The sequence below is a fragment of the Vipera ursinii genome (assembly GCF_947247035.1).
Source record: "Vipera ursinii genome assembly, chromosome: 4".
NCBI lineage: Eukaryota > Metazoa > Chordata > Lepidosauria > Squamata > Viperidae > Vipera > Vipera ursinii.
Genome location: NC_139514.1, coordinates 59,617,047 through 59,637,860, shown reverse-complemented (window position 1 = coordinate 59,637,860; position 20,814 = coordinate 59,617,047). Strand labels below are relative to the sequence as shown.

The 20,814-nt window shown below is 36.9% G+C and overlaps 2 protein-coding genes across 2 annotated transcripts in view; one reads left to right on the top strand and one right to left on the bottom strand.

Moving 5' to 3' along the window:
- Positions 1–13,995, bottom strand: part of RPGR (retinitis pigmentosa GTPase regulator) — a 37,851-nt gene extending 23,856 nt beyond the window's left edge. The window contains exons 1-5 of the mRNA XM_083362903.1: positions 13,885–13,995; positions 9,222–9,347; positions 4,288–4,380; positions 3,828–3,890; positions 297–455 (exon numbers count right to left, since the gene is read on the bottom strand). Of these exons, the coding sequence (XP_083219029.1) occupies positions 297–455; positions 3,828–3,890; positions 4,288–4,380; positions 9,222–9,347; positions 13,885–13,912 (469 nt within the window). The 5' untranslated portion in view covers positions 13,913–13,995. The remainder of the gene's footprint in view (positions 1–296; positions 456–3,827; positions 3,891–4,287; positions 4,381–9,221; positions 9,348–13,884) is intronic.
- OTC (ornithine transcarbamylase) overlaps positions 13,953–20,814 on the top strand; it is a gene marked incomplete at its 5' end in the record, with an annotated part of 29,992 nt that continues 23,130 nt past the window's right edge. The window contains 5 exons of the mRNA XM_083362552.1: positions 13,953–14,053; positions 16,299–16,361; positions 18,313–18,457; positions 18,970–19,051; positions 20,313–20,400. Of these exons, the coding sequence (XP_083218678.1) occupies positions 13,953–14,053; positions 16,299–16,361; positions 18,313–18,457; positions 18,970–19,051; positions 20,313–20,400 (479 nt within the window). The remainder of the gene's footprint in view (positions 14,054–16,298; positions 16,362–18,312; positions 18,458–18,969; positions 19,052–20,312; positions 20,401–20,814) is intronic.

Here is a 20,814-nt window from a genome sequence, read left to right as displayed (position 1 = left end):
TTGTTTATCTGGCCATTGTTTAAGTTTTAGTGATCAAATTCAAGTTATGGGTACATAACTATCATCTAACAATAGCCCTTTTAAGGACTTTATAAGCTTAAGGAAGGTTATAAAAATGCTACCTTCTGCACTTACTTTCTGCATTTCACACCCTATCTTGTGAAAAAATATTTGCCCTCCATTAGACTAAATATTTTTGATTTTTGGTTTCCATAAAGACCTAATGGAAAAATACTTAAACCTTCAACTAACTTCCTCTTCAGCATAACTTTCATATAAGTAACTATTGGGTTCACCAGTTAATGCTGCTGATGTGTAGGATCCAGCTGCCAACTGTTTGATCTTGTGCTGACTGGTAAAATAACTAACTAGATGAAATGCACTTCTTTCTTCTGTGTCTCCTAATCCCAGTTGTCCTTCACTGTTACCCCCAGTGGCATACAGGTTCCCTTTTTCTGTGTAGAAAAAAAACACACAAGCAAAATAAGGACACTTTACTTGAAGCACCAGGAAAAAAAACTATTCAAATAAAGAACATATTACACAGTCTCATGTTGTCTTTAAGACTAATCACAGCTGTTTAATGGTTACCTGCAGAAGTCACTGTCTACAGTTTAACTCTTTTTAAAGAATTACTGACTACATAGTAGAATTTGACTATGCAAACTAGAATCACAGAATTGGAAGGGACTACTTAAGCCACAGGCCCAGCCTTCAACTCAGTGTAGAAACCCAAATTAAAATGCTCCAGAGAAAGGGTGTCTAAAGCAGAGGTCCCCAACCTTTTGGGCCCCAGGGACCAGTTCTGTGGTGAAAGTGTGTGGTTTTGTGTGCTAGCTGCATCCCTCTGATGGGGCTTTGCTTGTTTGTGCGGACCACTTCTGGCCCACAGACCGGGGGTTGGGGACTCCTTGTTAAAGGCTAAGAACTATAAAGTGGTTGTCTAACCACTTGAACCCATTCAAAAAAGGGGAGCCTATTATTCCTCTGGGTCATGCGTCAATTACAAGACTTTCCTCGTATCTGGAACCTAGTTTTTTAAAAACATTTCATTAAAACATTGCATTTCCTTCATCCCGGTTGGGAGGTGGGGGAAGGGAATATGTTTGGAATTTTAAAAAGTTTAAAACATGAGGATTCAATCAATAATTGTCCCATGTGTATAATTCCACTTATAAATGCAACCAAAACCAGAATATTAAAATCTGAATTTATGGATCCCAGCTTTTAGAATTTGAATAAAGAATAGAGACATAGCAATATATTTTCCATGCTTCTTATACTATGGCAAACCAAAATTTGCTTAAGGAGGGAACAGTGAAAGGAGACAGTTTAATATTCACACTAACTGCTGCTATTAATCTAGTTATATGGAATTTATCCTTCTTTTCTTTAAAACTGACCATACTTTAACAAGGTGAAAGATAGCATGTTCTGATGAAGTGGGCAAATGTTCAAGACTCTAGATTTGATTTGGGGAGAAAGTGGATTTTACAGAGTAGGAGTATCTCTGGTAGAAAAGCTTATGGGCTGTGCTTTAAAAATTCAGTTGAAGATAATGAACTTGAAATTAGGATATGGGAATGAATATACCGGTATATGTTATCTAAAATCAGAAATGAGATATGTAGGAGATAGGATTAGCTATGACTAGTCGGAAAATTCAGGACTAAGATTTTTAAAGGTGATTTAGCCCTTGCTCTGGTTTAGTTCACTATACTACCAACAACTAATAAAAGGAAATCTGGGGAAATGGAAAAATTCTTTTCCTGTCCTTATCTATTATTCATATCAGATTCTGCTTTTCACCTTTTTTTTCCTGTCGGATGTAGTGAAGCATGGCTTAGGTTTCACTTATTGGCTTATTTCATTTTAAAGGTCATAAAAAGTCTATACCCTGAAAGACACTCTAATTTCTTTGCCTGACAATGAAAGGTGTTTTTTTTTTAAAAAGTTGCAACTCTATAAAATGGCATGCTTATTTTTGTTTATGTACATAACTCATGAATAGTAAAATAATGTTTAAAATTTCAATTTCATTTCAATTTCATTCCTTTGCAATTCTATATCCTACATTCATAATGTTCTATTACATACTCCTCATTATAGGATACTTTGCTTATAAAGATTATACCAATCATTTTATACACCATCTTCACTGAATGGATATAATTTTATCTCACCAATAAGGAAGGCTTTTACTACAAAAAATAAAACTGATTCAAATATAAACTGTCTTGTTTACTATGTCTGAAAAGAATTTTAAAAAATATTCTTACATAATGAGCATCAGTTAACAGTGGCAAATTTGGCTTTAGTTCAAGTATCTCTTGCCCTCTTAACTAAGGTCAGTGCTGATACAGTATCAATATATCTTACACAATGTAGTTTGCAAGAGATGTTTTTAAGAACTATATACCCTTCTTCACTCTTTTCCCTTCCAATTGAAGATGACTATTTTAAAACAAGCATTTCCTATCCTTGTGGACATTTTATTCATATTTTTGCATCATAAATACAAGTTGCAACTCTATAAAATGGCATGTTTATTTTTATTGCCACCTTTGTATCAGCACTCATAGTATAAACTGAAGGTAAAACTACTTCAAGTTACTACAATATATGCAAATGTTATAGAATTAACAGCTGAATTAGCAATTAGAGCTAAACTTAATTATCCATAAATGTGTTCAAATACTCAAGTACAAATGTTAATGATAGTCATGAAATTAATTGACCACAAAATACCTTTCTCATGTGCAACTAGATTCTCAATCTCATAAATTTATAAATGGCAAATGAGCATGATAGACAGAATAATTCTTTAGTATTCAGAATTATTGATTTTACTAATTGCTTAAAACTTTCTGATTTCTGTAACCTGTCTTTATTAAAGCATTGATAGGAATGCATCTGTCAAAAATGACTTTCATTTTTTCAGAAAGAGGAAAACCTGTAATTTGGACATACAACTTAAAAAAAAAAGAATAGCTGAATTCCTAAATCTCCAGCAAATCATTTATATTTGGATTCACATGTTGATTACTGGAAGCAAAATCCTATTAAAAATTCATTCATTATCAAATCCTAAAAAAAAAATTCTGGGCAAAATGTACTTGGAAAATGATTCAGTGACCTTTATGGCCCATTATTTAATCATAGAATTTAGGGATGTGCAATAAATTGGATTACTGGGAGAAAAGGTGATTTGGAATATTCATTTGTTGGCAATTCCTTCAAGAAGCCACTTTATGTCCTCACACAGTCCAAATCACCTTTTCTCTTCCAAATATAGCTCACTGCACAGCTAAAGAAGCTATTGCTTTTGTAAAGCCCGCATTTGGTCCCAGTTTCTCAGTGATGTAAGGATGAGAAAGGTCTTAGCTTATCTAATTAAGGTCAATGGTCTCTTATTTCTTCGGGTAACTGACATTCTGACAAACTGTATTTTTTAGAACAAACTTTATAGTCTTACAATATAAGAAAAAAGTGGCTAAATTCATATCCAGTTCAGAAAACTCTCTTAACATGAAGGCTTTTATCATCTTAACAAGGACATTAGAAGAAAGGCAAGACAAACTTCTCTCGGATGGAAATTCCAGCTTTTTGATGCTGTTACCAAAGAATGCCTCTGCCTAAGTCCAATATATACTGTATCAAGATGTTGCTGCCAGATAGATGGACCATTAGATTCAGTATAAAACAGCTTTATCATCTCATGACAATGTATTTTGAAATTACATTATATTCTATGTTACTGTCTACCCAAGTAGAAAGCTACAACAAGAAAACTTCTTCTTTGGCATATAAACAAATAAATTACACACCTGTATAGATCAAAGTGTGGTTTCTCCCACATGCAGCTAGTTTCACTTTTTCAGGTTTTAGAACTACGGATTGACACAAAAGGTTGTTATTATTATTGTTGTTTTAATAATTATAAAATCAATTGTTGTCAAATCTGCTAAGTGTTCATATTTATAGGAGATTAATTTTCCAATCATTATCTATCCCAGCATTTCATAGCACATCATGAGTAAGCTGGATTTTCTGTTGAGGTTAGGTCAAAAAAATAATTTACTAAAACTGCAATCCTTAATTTACCTGAAAATTACTGAATACAGCACAACCTATTTCTGCATAAATACACAGAAGAATTCCTAAAAACAATACTGAATAGGGAGATGTCAAATCTTAATGTAATATGATATTTAAAAATATTTTTCATGTTGGAAACTAGAAAGATCAGATCTGTTCTAAAACCTGACACATAAATTAAAGACAAACCTTTCACACAAGTTGGCTTGCTGACAGTATTCTTTGTTCCAAGTCCTAGTTGTCCCCAGTTGTTGCTTCCAAACATGTATAGTTTACCATTTTCTGCAGAATACAGACATTAAAGAAAATAAGTGATTGCCAATGCATTTGTGTTAAAACATATCCAATATTTTCAATTTAGTTAGACACAACTATAGAAAGAGACATAATAACCATGTAATAAAGACCAAGTCTGCAAAATGTTATATATATATATATATATATATATATATATATATATATATATATAATCACTATGAAGGCTGTACTTTTAAATAAAACATCTTTTTCTATTTCTACGCATTATATACATTTAATTATTTTGGTCTTAGAATACAAATATTAATTAGCAAATATACAATCATAGAAAAATAAATGTTTAAAGAATAAGTGATGAGCAAATCATTCTGAACATATGTAATCAATTCACATTTTTAAAAAATGTATAGAGTAATATTGAGGGAACTCTGAACATGAACATATTTTAATACTTCAGTATTTTTTCTTTTTCTAAGCAAAATCTAGCAATAGTATCCAAACTTGCTATATAATTTTCTCTGTAATTGCACTATGCATCACATATTAATTTATTCTATTACCTGACATAGCTTATTTCAAAATAAATTCAGATCATATTACAATGAAATACTGTGCAAGATAGACATACTTAAAATGAAAGATATCAATTTTCTTTTTTGTACTTTATATAAAATGGTACATGCTAATCTTTTCCATGCAAAGAACAAAGACTTTAAAATGAAAGAAGGCAAAGAAGTCAATAGTTTGATATTTTCTCAAAAATGTCATTTTAAAGACATAGACAGGTAACTTATGCATGAAATAATATTTATAAGATAATGTTCCTCAGCCTACTTGTTTCTTCAATCTCTTGCAAAACTGTAAGTTACTTTAAACATTTCACACACATTATGGATTGTTTTCTTCCTGTTAAATCATTTAGTTACCAATCCTGTTTCTCTGTGCTTTTTCATCTCCACTTGGAAAGACCCTGACTTCAAGCTGATGATGAATAAGCTTTAAGATAATGATTAGATGCACACATAAAAAAAATTAAAGTAGTTTAGCATGATGTGAAATGCTGCTGATTTGGATTTACAGGGGAGGTGTGGAGACCTACTAAGATGTCTCTGTAAAAGCAGAGCTGGTGATCATGCAAAAGACCAAGGAACTAGTGAATAAGAAACCTCTCCGGAGAAGGAGAGACTTCCTATATGTGCTCACAGGAGATCACAGGATAAGAGTTTTCCAAGTTTGAAGACCAGGAGAAAACTGGGTTACCCAACTAGCTTACAACCAAAGCTGAACTTTTTAAAGGATACCAAGTTTGCAAATCTTACTTTCTAATCACTTTAGGAAATTGCCTATTAACCATTTTAAAGCTATTGGAGACCTTTAGAATGACAAGTTTGAAAAGTCTTCATTGGATTATCTTCAAAGCTGAACAAAATAGAAATTAATTATAAGCTTTATTGTTTTCAGGCAATAGAGGAGGGATATAAATAAACAAACAGCAGAAAGATATTGATTTTAGAACTTTATAAACAGACTAGGAATTCAGATAAATTTGGAATATAGAAACTTTTACAATAAGACTTTGGAACCTACTGTATATACCAGAGGTCTCCAACCTTTCTGGGCTCATGGCCCAAAGGAGAGCAGCAGCATGCAGCATGCGCTGGTGCCATGCGTATGCGCGAATGGCTGTGCCTCCCACAGCAGCTAGTGGACACATTCACACATGTGTGAACGGGGCCGCAGGCACTAGCATGAGTGGAGGGGAATGTATGCCCACACATGTGCGCACTGGCCAGACATTTCCAGAGCCTGCTGGCCAAGAGCCCACAGCTCAGTCCCAGGCCGTGGCCATAGGTTACTACAAAAACTTTCCTGTCCGTTTGTAACTTTTAATTGTGCACTATAGGGCAACAATTTTTGAAACTGCAATAGGCTACCAGGACCCCTTACTCCTATGCAATTGACATTTGGAAAAGTTGTGGCTGCTTCAGCACTGCTGCAGTGCTGTGGTTATATGACTGACATTTCCAGTGCTCCCTGCCAGCTTCCCATAAGGAAAGTCAATGGCTTTTTTGCCTGCCCACGATCATTCTGTTTCTTTGTTTAAGTAATGGAATATTTTGGAAACAATGATCCAATAGGTCTGGTTTAGCTAGATAATTATAGATTGCTTCTAGTGGGAAATAGATCTGTTTTGGTTTTTGGAAAACCTAACAGTGGGGACTAAAGATTTTAGGCCGAGGAAAAAATGCAAGCCTATAAAATGCAAAATGTTGTAATAATGAAAATACCAAAGGAGACTTTTGAAGATTAGAGTCAAAAAGTAGTGGCCACAATATCAACAATGTCAATAAATACCTGCTTCCATGGATAGGCCATGTTCAAAAGGACATGTTATTTAAGAAATGACTATAGAAAAAAAAATACTGACAAAATAGAGATGATATTCAAAATCCTGTAGATTTATAACTGATAGGTCAAGGGAATGATTTGGAAAAGGATGTTTCACTGAATTTGAAATTGATTGATGTTTTAAAATCTAAAAGAGAAATACAAATGATAAACCAAAAGAGTGACCTGGAGAATTTTTTCCTATTAGATTTACAAAAGAGGCTTCTTAAAGCCTTGAGGAACACTATGGAATTGGACAACCAAGAAAAGAAGAGAAATCAAATCCTATGACTAATGTCATAAACACTGTTTATGCTTGTTTTGTTGAAGATTGGATAAAGAAGGAAGACTCTTCTTTATATATGCCTTTTAACTTTATTATATTCTTTATTATATTGTTTCTTCTTACTTCTGTCTTTTTTCTCTTTTTCCTTGCACTTTTTCCCTTTTTTCTGTTTAATTGTACTAGATTATAATTATAATTAAAATTCTTAATAAAACTATATTAAAAATGAAATGCAGATGATATGATTTCTAAATATCACTCCTGGGAATTATGTTTAAATCCATTGTAGGAAAAAAAATGCTTTTAGATCTCCTTTGGGCTTTAGTGGAAAATATTCTTATATTCTTTAAAGAATCTTACTGGATTCGTTACTTTGCATTATTAACATTTTACAATTGTTTGTTTTATAAACCTATTTATATATAGGTTTATCTGGTAGCATGTGATTTTACAGATAGTCCTTGACTTAACAATCACAACTGAGCCCCAATTGTGCTAAGAAAGACAATTGTTAAGTGAGTTTTGCCCCATTTTATGATCTTTCTAGCCACAATTGTTAAGTGAATCACTGCAGTTGTTAAGTTAGTAACAAGGTTGTTAAGTGAATCTGGCTTCCACATTGATTTTGCTTCTCATAAGGTCACAAAAGGTGATCATGTGATCCAGGGATATTGCAACTGTCATAAATATGAGCAAGTTGGCAAGCATTCGAATTCTGATCACATGTGGTCACAAGTCACTTTTTTTTAGCGCTGTTGTAATTTTCAATAGTCACTAAATGAATGGCTGTAAGTCAAGGACCTGTATACAAACTTTATGAAGTTGGGAGAAGCTCTGAAAAATGGAAAAAGCAATGATATACTGAGTTAGCTTAAATTACATTAAAATAGTTGATAGGAGTGATTGCTAATAGTAAGTTTAAAATTAATAATTTTACAGTAACATTTTAAATAAAATGTTTAATAAAAATAAGAAGGGACCTTGTTTTTTTTGTAAATACAAAATTTTTGTTATTCTTTTAAATTATATTCCTATGGCATATAAACTGATATATATAGACAAGAATATTTTCTGGATCCTATTGACATGTAAAATACTTATTCTTCAACATTGAAAGGGCAATAAAATAGCCCCAAGAATTCAACAGTCTGCAGACTTTATATATTTGAACTTAGAAATGAATACTAATTAGACAGATTAGGTGTGGATGATTACAGTGAAATAGGGCTAGTGTTATTGAATTATATAATTTAAACATGTATTTGTATCTGAGAATACATGCCCCTTATGTTTTTGTTTTATTTTATTTCTCCATAACTTTAGTGCAGTTTACCTTTTTCCTGGTTTTTGTTTCTATTAATAAAAGTAATTTATAACTTCTGTAGTTTGCATTAGCGAGTTTCTAGTCATTTTTGAACTTACTGGTAAACATTACTATTTCTTGACTTCTAAGTTTCGTTTCTATTTCAGGGAATTTAGGGCAGAATTTTAGTACTGAGACAGTTTTGGTCATGCGAACCTGAGAACCTGTGAGCAGATATCCACAGCATTCAACTTTCCCTGCCAGCTTCACACTGACTTTCTGGGGAAGCTCTCAGAGAAAATTCCAAATACTGATCATATGATCACAGGGCATTTGGCAACCAATTCTAAGTGTGAACAGGATACTAAATTCCCAGATCACAAACACGTGATATTGGGGAGGAGGGGGGGGCAACACCTTATGATGGCCAGAAGGGCTTTACAACTTGTAAAGCAGCCTTTCTGGGCTGTCATAATTTTGAACAGTTGTTAAACAACCAATTGTAAGTTGAGGATTTCCTATATTTGTTCAGTAAACTTTTAAGACTTTTTAAGTCTATTACGTTTGAACTACTCTTGGATTAAAACATTTTTTAAAACATATCTAATCTGTATTTTGACTATATTTACGCACGTCAAGAGAGGGGCGCGTCTAAAATTCTACTCAATTTGACACTGTTGTTATATAATAGTCAAGGTTAACTTTAGAACTGGGCTTGGTGATTAAAATTGGAAAGCCAATTTTATCCAGTTCATTTTACAATAAAAGTTTGAATTTCCAAAAATATTAGTCAATGCCTTCATAAAATATTGCTATCAGTACAATATAGCTTTCACTTAAAAAATCAGAATATTGAAACACATGATTCTAAAATCTTGTTATACTAACCTGTAACAACAGATGTATGTTCATCTCCGCATGACATGTGTACAGGCTTGTCATTTTTAAACCAAAACTTGCTAGGCACATTTTCTGCAAATTTGCTTTTTCCAAATGTGAATATAGCACCTGATTCTAAAAAGAACAAGCTTAAATATTAGTCTGAAATTAATTTTATATAATTCTACTAACAACTAATTTTGCCACTTAATGTCAAAATAATGGCACTGTATACCTTTCTTTTTTCCACAGCCTTGATTTTGCCCATACAGATACATTTATTCCATAATTAACTATTAAAGGTAAAGGTTCCCCTGCACATGCGTGCTAGTCGTTTCCAACTTTAGGGGCCGGTGCTCATCTCCGTTTCAAAGCCAAAGAGCCAGCGCTTGTCCGAGGATGTCTCTGTGGTCATGTGGCCGGCATGACAAGACGCCAAAGGCGCACGGAACGCAGTTACCTTCCCACCGTAGTGGTCCCTACTTTTCTACTTGCATTTTTTTATGTGCTTTCGAACTGCTAGGTTGGCAGAAGCTGGGACGAGTAACAGGCGCTCACTCTGTTACGCGGCACTTGGGATTTGACCCGCCAAACTGCTGACCTTCTGATCGACAAGCTCAGCGTCCTAACCCACTGAGCCACCACGTCCCTATTTGTTGTTGTTAGTTGCGAAGTCGTGTCCGACCCATCGCGACCCTATGGACAACGTTCCTCCAGGCCTTCCTGTCCTCTACCATCTTCTGGAGTCCATTTAAGCTCACGCCTACTGCTTCAGTGACTCCATCCAGCCACCTCATTCTCTGTCGTCCCCTTCTTCTATTGCCCTCAATCTTTCCCAGCATTAGGCTCTTCTCCAGTGAGTCCTTCCTTCTCATTAGGTGGCCAAAGTATTTGAGTTTTAGCTTCAGGATCTGGCCTTCTAAAGAGCAGTCAGGGTTGATCTCCTCTAGGACTGACCGGTTTGATCGCCTTGCAGTCCAAGGGACTCGCAGGAGTCTTCTCCAGCACTATAGTTCAAAGGCTTCAATTATTTGGCACTCAGCCTTTCTTATGGTCCAACTTTCACTGCCATACATTGCAACTGGGAAGACCATAGCCTTGACTATACGCACTTTTGTTGACAGGGTGATGTCTCTGCTTTTTAGTGTGCTGTCTAGATTTGCCATGGCTTTCCTCCCGAGGACCAAGCGTCTTTTAATTTCTTGGCTACAGTCTCCATCTGCAGTGATCTTGGAGCCCAGGAAAATAAAATCTGTCACTACCTCCATTTCTTCCCCATCTATTTGCCAGGAATTGAGAGGGCCAGATGCCATGATCTTGGTTTTCTTAATGTTTAGTTTCAACCCAAGTTTTGCACTCTCCTTCTTCACTCGCAACAAGAGGCTCTTTAGTTCCTCTTCACTTTCTGCCATTAGAGTGGTATCATTGCATATCTTAGGTTGTTGATGTTTCTTCCGGCAATCTTAATTCCAACTTTTGATTCATCTAGCCCTGCCTTTCTCATGATGTGCTCTGCATATAAGTTAAATAGGCAAGGCGACAGTTATACAGCCTTGCCGGACTCCTTTCCCAATTTTGAACCAATCAGTGGTTCTGTGTCCAGTTCTCACTGTTGCTTCTTGGTCCGCATATAGGTTTCTCAAGAGACAAATAAGATGGTCTGGTACGCCCATCTCTTTAAGGACTTGCCACAGTTTGTTATGATCCACACAATCAAAGGCTTTAGCATAGTCAATGAAGCAGAAGTAGATGTTTTTCTGGAACTCTCTAGCTTTCTCCATGATCCAGCGTATGTTGGCAATTTGATCTCTAGTTCCTCTGCCTCTTCAAAATCCTGCCTGTACTTCTGGTAGTTCTCAATCCACATACTGCTGGAGTCTAGCTAGTAGGATTTTAAGCATAACTTTACTAGCATGTGAAATGAGTGCAATGGTGCGATAGTTTGAACATTCTTTGGCACTTCCTTTCTTTGGAATTGGAATGTAAACTGATCTTTTCCAATCCTGTGGCCACTGTTGAGTTTTCCAAATTTGCTGGCAAATTGAGTGTAGCACTTTTACTGCATCGTCTTTTAAGATTTTGAATAGCTCAGCTGGAATACTGTCACCTCCACTAGCATTGTTGCTCAGCTTTTCTAAGGCCCACTTCACTTCACATTCTAGGATGTCTGGCTTGAGGTCAATGACCAACTCATTGCGATTATCAGGGACGTTAAGCTCGTTCTTGTATAGTTCTTCTGTGTAATTTTGCCACCTCTTCTTAATCTCTTCTGCCTCTGTTAGGTCCCTGCCATTTTGGTCCTTTATCATGCCCATTTTAGCATGAAACGTTCCTTTCATCTCTCCAATTTTCTTGAAAAGATCTCTGGTCCTCCCTATTCTATTGTTTTCTTCTATTTCTTTGCATTGTTCATTTAAGAAGGCATTCTTATCTCTTCTAGCTATTCTTTGGAATTCTGCATTTAATTTTTTTTAAATTTCCATTTATATCCCGCCCTTCTCCGAAGACTCAGGGCGGCTTACAAGCTTAGCAGTAGCCTTCATTCTATGTATATGCCTGCTTATTAGGGCTTTCATACACCCCCCAAGCGGTATTATTACAAAATCAGCTTAATTGCTCCCAACAATCTTGGTCCTCATTTTACCTACTTCGGAAGGATGGAAGGCTGAGTCAACCTTGAGCCTGGTGGGATGCGAACCTGCACTAATTGCAGGCAGCTGGTGTTACTTAAGGAGGCATTAGCCCACTGCTCCACCAAGGCTCTTATGGCATATCTTTCTTTTTCTCCCTTGCCTTTCGCTTCCCTCCTTTCCTCAGCTATTTGCAAAGCTTCCTCAGACAGCCATTTTGCTTTCTTGCATTTCTTTTTCTTTGGGATGATTTTGGTTGCTACCTGTTGTACAATGTTGCGAACCTCTGTCCATAGTTCTTCAGGCACTCTGTCTATCAGATCTAATTCCTTAAATTTATTTGTCACCTCTACTGTATATTGAACAGGGATATGATTTAATTCATACCTGACTGGCCTAGTGCTTTTCCCTACTTTCTTTAATTTAAGCCTAAACTTTGCAACGAGAAGCTTATAGTCTGAGACACAGTCAGCTCCTGGTCTTGTTTTTACTGACTGTCTAGAGCTTCTCCATCTTTGGCTGCATATAGTCAATCTGATTTCTGTGTTGACCGTCTGGTGATGTCCACGTGTAAAGCCGTCTCTGGGGTTGTTGGAAAAGAGTGTTTGCTATGACCATCGTATTCTCTTGACAAAATTCTATCAGCCTGTGCCCTGCTTCATTTTGTACTCCAAGGCCAAACTTGCCTGTTATTCCAGTTATCTTTTGGCTTCCTACTTTAGCATTCCAATCCCCCATTTTTTGGTGTTAGTTCTATAAGGTGCTGTAGGGCTTCATAGAACCGGTCAATTTCATCCTCTTCAGCACTGGTGGTTGGGGCATAGACTTGGACTACTGTGATATTGAATGGTTTGCCTTGGATTCGAACTGAGATCATTCTGTCATTTTGAGGACTGTATCCCAGTATTGCTTTTCCTACTCTTTTATTGACTATGAAGGCTACTCCATTTCTTCTGAGGGATTCTTGCCCGCAGTAGTATACCTGATGGTCATCTGAATTAAATTCACCCATTCCTGTCCATTTTAGTTCGCTGATACCTAAGATGTCGATGTTTAGTCTTGTCATCTCTTGTTTGACCACGTCCAAATTAACTATTAATTACACCCAAATAACTATCAAATGGCTTCACATGAAATACTGGCTGGTTTGCCATACACCAAATGGCACTGAATCGAGTGGGCTGTTTTTCCTTACTCTTTTAAGGAGATGCATTCTTCCTACCAATAATCTTACACCTCTTTTGTTAGTGGCACAAAAATCTACTAGTACATTAACTAATAAGGCTACAATAGGAAATATAACCAGAGGATGCTGTGCTCACACTACGACGTACAGCAATTCCCGAAAATTTCCAGAGCACACCCAAGATAATTCTTCAACAAAGAAGAGCAATGCAGTGGAGACTCCTACTGTATCCACCACCTTTTTCTACGTTATTTTCAACATATATATTACAAAGCACATAAAGCGTGCATCCTGTAGTAGTTCAACGAGAGCAGAGAGTTAAAAAGATTTCAACCGTCGCGAGAGGCCTTTATGCTAGAACTTTAGCTCTCTCTCCAGGTTTTTTAGTCAGAAGCGAATCAAACTGCCTTATCACCATCCTTAAATTGGAAACCTTGAAGCCGCCAGCCTCCTTCATCTGTTCAGTTCTATCTGCCCGCAAAGTCAGTAGCCTGGGAAAATTAAGGATATTTGAGGCAGAGTGCAGGTTTAACCCTGTACTTTTTACTCCGCAAGCTGAAAAAAAGGAGGCAACTCAGAAGACCGAGAACGGCCCCCCACATTGGAAGAAGGCAAAAGCCGTGGCTGAAATGCAGCCCGCCTCCGCCCTTTGCAGCGGCGGGCTCGCGGACGACAACCTCCAAGGGGTCCCGCCGAAGGGCTGAGCCTCAAGCAGCAAAATCAGAGGAACAAGGCGAGCGGAGCAGGGACGAGGCAGCCGCGCCGGCTCCCTCGGCAAATCCCGCAGAAGGCGCCAGAAGCGAAAGGAGCTGCCGGCACCAACCGGCTAACCTCCCGAGGTGAGGACGGGACTCACCGGGCACTTGCTCCTCGGCCTCCCCCATGACGGGCAGGAGGGGGGAGGGGGAGGCGCCGGGCTGGTAGATGGGCCCAGAAGCCGCCCCGAGCCCGGAAGTAAACAAATCTCCTGCCATTAGCAACGAAGCCTGGCTTTACCATAGAGTACTTGGAAGGCTGAATAGAGCGTAAGTGGTGGGGCATCATAGAGCACCATCCTCTCCTTGGCCTCCTTGTCCCCCCCCCTCCTCCTCCCCCCAGGAGGAATAGCTAAGGGTCGAGCTGCAGTTTAAATGTATCGGGAGCCGGGATTCCTAAAATAATAAATTCCATAAACGTGTCTGGAGAGAGGGAGGCGCCGTTGTGCACGTGCAAATACATGCCTGTAAATAATTATGGCTAGTCGTGCAGTTCGGTAAGCCTCGATTCTGAACAAGCAGAAGTGAGCATGTTAGATCGAGTTACGCAGACTTACTTCAGGCTGGTATGAGACTACTGTAAAATTATCTCCTCCCTCTGTATAATTGCACCTCCTTCTTCCGTTTGTAATGTTTTCTGTAAAATCCTGCTTTGGCCAAGCAGATGCCATTGCCTTCTCCATCCTAAATCCGTTCCCATTTCCAAAATCCATCCAGTAATTTCATCCTTGTCAGGGAAGAAACAACACTTCAATAAAACTATCAAGGAAGAAGTTACACTTCAACCAAGACTGGCAGGGCAAGGAAGTATATAAATAAGCCTCAAAACCACTCTGCCTTGCACTGATGATATTTACCTTGCTTGATAAAGGAATAAAAGTATTATTCAGAAATTTCTAATGAGTCTAAAGGTTGAAGCAGAAGCCAACTGAAGATCAGAAATAATATTTTATCTAAGTATTGACAAGTACAAATACGAAAAGCAGAAGTTACAAATTGTAAGAGGCTTCTTGAAACATAGACAGCCTGTGGTAACAGAAAATTAGATGGTGAAAGATAGGCTATGGACAAAGGGGCTTTCTGGAACATGGGAGGGACAGTGGTTTTAGGCGGTCTGGAAAGTTTATCGGATGATTGGGAAGGGGTGTTGAGTGCGAGAGGGGAGGTGGAATCTGCGTGGGGGATAGGATATAAAAATGTGTCAAACAGCTCTGTAAGGTGTGGCTGAACTCCTGTGTGTGTTTCAGTCCACCAAGCCTTTGCAAACGCTTCTTTTGAAATAAAACTTTGTTGCTGGAATTCCAAGTGAGTTTGTTTTGTTTTGGATCTTGAGCCACATTCCAAACAATAATGAAACATCTGCAGGAAACGCAACCAAGCTCAGAGTATGCCAAGGACCCAACAGGTTTGGGGAGCCCATTTTATTTGGAGTTTTTATACAATGCTGTGCTTCTGTCCTACTTTCCACACACAGTGAAGGGTTCTATAAAATTTGGGATTAGAAATTATTTAAAACATAAAATCCTTATAAATTTACAGGTAGCTTTACAGCCAGAAATACTTGTGATTAGAAAGACTACACTTTAGTCTCTTCTTTCTTCTACCACATCACTCACTACTTTGTTTCTATTCAGCTTCTAAATACAAAGAATACAGTGATCTATAACCGCTGTCGCTATAAGGTGCCCATTTTTGTACAAAGGCAGTTGGAATTTAAGGTTGTGGAAAAAGGAAATAGCTAATTATTTAATAAAGGAATTGTCTTAGGTAACAGGGAAGGCTTTTTCTCTCCCCCCCTCCCACCCCCGCCACTTTCCTGAACTAAATTGCATCCTCCTGTTCTTTAAGAAATGATGTTGTGTATGCTTTCTTCAACCATCTGCAGGCCAGGAAAAAACTTTTAATATAATGGAAAAGTGGATGCTATAGATTTAATATGTGGACATCCAGTAAATTGGATACTGTATTTGATTATATACTCTCCCTCTCTCTCACACCCATGTTCTCACACACATATTAGTGTGGAAAAAGAAGAAAAGCTAATGAATGAGATAATTCTCTAGCTATATCTATGTAACATATCATGGACACAAGACTATCATAACAGAATAACAAAATAGCAGAGTTGAAAGGGACCTTGGAGGTCTTCTAGTCTAGTCCAACTATTTACTCAGGCAGGAAACCCCCTACAAAGGGGCACCTTTTTTCCAGGAACATGAACTGACCTTTAGCAATATGGAAAATGTCTGGAATAGGCCATATATACTGCAATCACATGCTGATCTTGTCTTTTAATGATGCAACTATGAATTTTGCAACTCAGTTAACTATTAACACTTTATCTATAGTATTTGTGTCAAGTTACATACCTAACAAATACTAAAGATAATATAGCCTCATGACTGTTTATCTTTGCTGCTTCACTAAAAACTGGAGTATTCACTATTTCATCTGGCTCTCGTTAGAACATTTTCTTCTACAACTAAAAATTATCGTTTAATATGTTTAATTTCAGATTCCTATTTAATGCAGCAAATATACATAAAATCAAGCATTCGGTACAATATACCGGTATTCGGTAAGTGTTTAAATATCTCACAGATGAGTCCTGAATCTTATAGGCTGTTCTTTAATATCTGCTGTAAAAATTATGAGATTGATAATCTATATCTTCATTTTTAGTAGTGTTATACCAAACAATAAAACTAAAATCAATTTTATTGAAAAATAGGTATGTTGATGATATTACAATCTTTGTCCTCTATTTCTAGAGTATCTGATAATTGTACTAGAAATTATTTGCATATGTTCTTCAAATCAGTGACATATTCTATTATTTACAAATGGTTTTTACACTTTTCCTCTGATATAGCTGAGAAATTATATAAAGTTCTTTTATAAGTGTGGGGAAGGGGGGCAAATCTTAGAAAAATTGATAAGAGCAACTAATTTATTTATTTGTCATGGATTATTTTTTATTGTCTCAATATAATGTGAAAAACATGGTGGCAGTAAATGTAATGTTAATTAAGTCTTGGAATGATGCTAATATGGTCAAACAGAATTGAATTATATTGTCAAAAATTGTACTACAGTTAGTCATTAGTTTTCAATCTCTCTTGATCTCTTATGAATATGAGACAAAAAAATAAAGAGATACTATAGCACCAGCTTGAGTACTCACTACAGTAGATATATGGTCTTCATATCCCATATTTCTTTGACCAAGAAGATCAATGCATAAGATTCTGAGAGCTGAAGTGCCCATGTTGATAAAGGCTGCAATACTGTTTTGTCTTCATTAACAATTTTGCCAGTTAGTCAATTTGCATTGCCCCATGTAAATCTTAGAAACTTATTTACCTACATGGTAAAAGTAAAAATAAAAAGGGGCTATGGACTTCTCTGAGGCCATCTGCTTTAAAAGAGAGCTCACCTAGTAAGTATTTTATTGCTAAACACTTGTCTGCGGTACTGATTGTTAGTTACAGTCCTGCTTGGAGCACAAAACCAGCTGGATGATCTTGGGCCAGTTACTTTCTTTCAACCCTAGGAAGGAGGCAATGGCAAATAACTTTTGAAAAAAACCTTGCCATGAAAACTACAGGGACATGTCCAGGCAGTCTCCAAGAATCAGACACAGTTGGACAGGAAAAAAAAGAACTTTATTCCAGGGCTTTTCAATCTTTTCACCCATTGTACCACTTTTAGGATATGGCAACATCCAAGTAGCACCAGTCGCCTAGCAAGGTGATGAACCCCCCCCCCCCAAAAAAGGAAAAAAAGTGATGAAGTACAGGTAGTCCTCGACTTACAACAGTTTGCTTAGTGACTATTCGAAGTTACAATGGCACTGAAAAAAGTGCCCCCCAAGCCACAGCCGAGCAGGACACCTGCCTGCCCGCCCGGCGGTGCTCTTCCTCCTGTCCAAGGTTTTCATTGTTGTGCGCATTTCTGTTGAGGATTGGCAGCAGGGGTGGGGGGAGTTTGGTTTTTATCTCCCCCCCATCTGCTGGGAGGTTGCAGCAGGTTTTGGTCACTTCAAATGACCCTGGGACACTGTGACCATCATAAATATGAATCAGCTGCCAAGCATCTGAATGTAAATCACAAGACCCTGGAGATGCCGCAACATTCCAGCTGATCGGTGCTTCTGGGTTCAGCAAAAGCGCCAGGATCAGTGCTGAGCTCCAGCTGGAACCTGGTGCTGATCCTGGCAGTTCCGCTGAGCCCTGACAGCCCTGCAGCTCCAGCCATCTCTCGCTCAGGCTTGTGCGGTGCTGCCACCAGTTCAGCTCATTCTCCTCTCCCACTATCACTTTTCTAGGATGGTCGCATACCACCTGCCGGGTGCCAATGTACCACAGGTGGTACCCGTACCACTGGTTGAAAAGCCCTGCTCTACCATCTTCTGGAGTCCATTTAAGCTCACCCCAAAGGGAACATAAATGATCCCATAATATTGATTATTTTTGAAAAGCAATTTTTTAACTATAAATACTGTTTTCTTCCCCCCTCCCCTCCAATAGTTCTAAACATGGACAAACTATTGAAACTTCCATTAAGTTAAAGGGCCAGGACCTCTTAACCCTACAAAACTATACACCTGAAGAAATCAAATATTTGCTTTGGGTAGCATCGGATTTGAAAAACAGAATCAAACACAAAAAAGAGGTAATGTGAATACTTTTGCTCTCATTTCTTTATGTTTTTTCTTCCCATATGGATTCTTATGTGATTCTGTAACTATAGATATTCACTGGTACTTCAGAAATTAGTTTTAAAATATTTTAGCTTGTCTGTCAAAATGACATGCTTATCGTAATTTATATTTTGTATGTTATGTCTAATATATTTAGGCTAAAGAACTTACTAAAATTTTAATTGGAAGTAAAACTTACCCCATTTTGTTTCTGCTTTGCATTATGTTATGCCCTTAAATGAAAGAGGGTAGTCTTAGTCCCCCAGTTAGTTTGGAACTACAACTCCCAGCTTTCTTCACCCAGGACCCGAAAATCCTTACTTGCTAAAAAGGAATATTTTGTAACATTTATGAAAGAAAGAGTCCCATCCTTCATCTGAAAATGATTCAAAAGCAAAACACTATAAGCTAATTTTATTCAAAATAATTATTGTGCATTTCACTGTGTGATATACATATCACCCTTTTCTTTCTTGTATTTCAGTATTTACCTTTATTACAAGGAAAATCTTTAGCCATGATTTTTGAGAAAAGAAGCACAAGAACTAGATTATCTACAGAGACAGGTAAATATAAACTAAAACATTAGGGCTATACATGTATTTTTTGTGTGGCCTGCATAACATTTAACTGCCGAAGTTACAATATATAGAGAGTCGTAAGGAAAGGCCAATATTGTTTAAAAATCATGGATTGTCATTATTTATCTCACAATTAATTATTTCGAGAGATGATTTGTTACCAAATAATTCTTTCAAACCATTCAGAATTATACCAAAGTGACTACAAAGTATTTACAGTATATTCAACATAACCATCCTGATGTTTTAGGGACATACAAAAGATATTTAAGTATCTAAATCTGCACATAATATTGTGACTGTGATATGAATAATAAAATGTAGTATGACCAAAATTGGGACTGGAATTTCCATTGCTCAACAATGTGATTATAAAGCGAGAGATCACATCACATCACTGCATTGCTTAGCACTGACAATCCCACCATTTCTTGTTGCTGTTGTTGAAATCATGGAGAAAAAAAATTGTCTTCAACGAAAGATTTAGGATGTCTATCTTATCTGTATCCCTAGAGAAAGAGCAAGGTTTTTATTTTACAAAATAGAATTAATAGATACCAAGAATTACTAAATCTGTCTGAAACATTGATTTACATGGAATATTCTCAGCACCCTTATTATTGGAAGTATTTTGGGTATTGTAACAAACATGTGGCTATCACATGTTGAGCACTGTTACTAATAATAAATTTATCTCTTACTACTTTCACTGCTTTATAGAACATACTGTATATGGCAATGGCTGTGCTGCCATCTTATGGTGAGAATAAAACTTGACACACACGTCAGTATACTATTGTCAAGGGAACAGGAGGAGGAAGCCAAATAGTCAGGATCATGACATACAATTAGGAAAGTCCAAACATGTATTTTCACTGCAGAAAGTTCATTTGATTGATATGTGCATTCCAACATGAATTCGAGATCACACTTTCTTCTTTAAATCTGGATTGCTACACAATCCTACCGTTTGTGCATAGTCATAGTTTTATAGATTGATTCTGTTAAAAAGCAGAGTTTTGTTGCTACTGAAATTCCACATGGGAATTGGATTTTGCTTCCGTAGATTTTCTTTAATTTTTTTGGCAAAGCTCTGCAGTCTTTGGAAGGCGCACAATCAGATTACTATATCTTTCACTTAGAACAGACACATTGTACAGAAGAATTTCTGTTGCGTAAACACTGCTGAACTATCTAAATGCATAGCAAATGTTATTGTTTGTCTATTTGATCATTTATTTATTAGGATTTGCACTTCTTGGAGGACATCCATGTTTCCTTACGTTACAAGATATACACCTAGGTGTCAACGAAAGCATCTCTGACACAGCACGGTTTGTAGAATATTCGGTGACTTTGCATTTTTTGATAATATAAATATTAAAATTCAATGACTTTTATTCAAAAATTAGATGTTTTTTTTCAGCCAAGAAAACTGAAGGGAAAAAAACCTGATGCTTCAAGAGCATTGATAAGCTTGAATCTAAGGACATTAAAACTGTACATTACACACTTTATAAGTAAGAAATGGCATCCTTCCTAAAATATGGACAAAGTGGAAGGCAAGATGGAGATTGCTGTATTGCCAATATAGTTCACAATGTTGCATAAAAACTCTGAACAGTCCCCCCTCCCCCAAAAGGAACAATTTTACCTGTGAGGATATTGTACTTTTTTGTAGAATTCTGTGTATTGTCAGAAAAATAAAGTACATATTTTGAAGCAGAAGTGGAGATTATAGAGTGCTA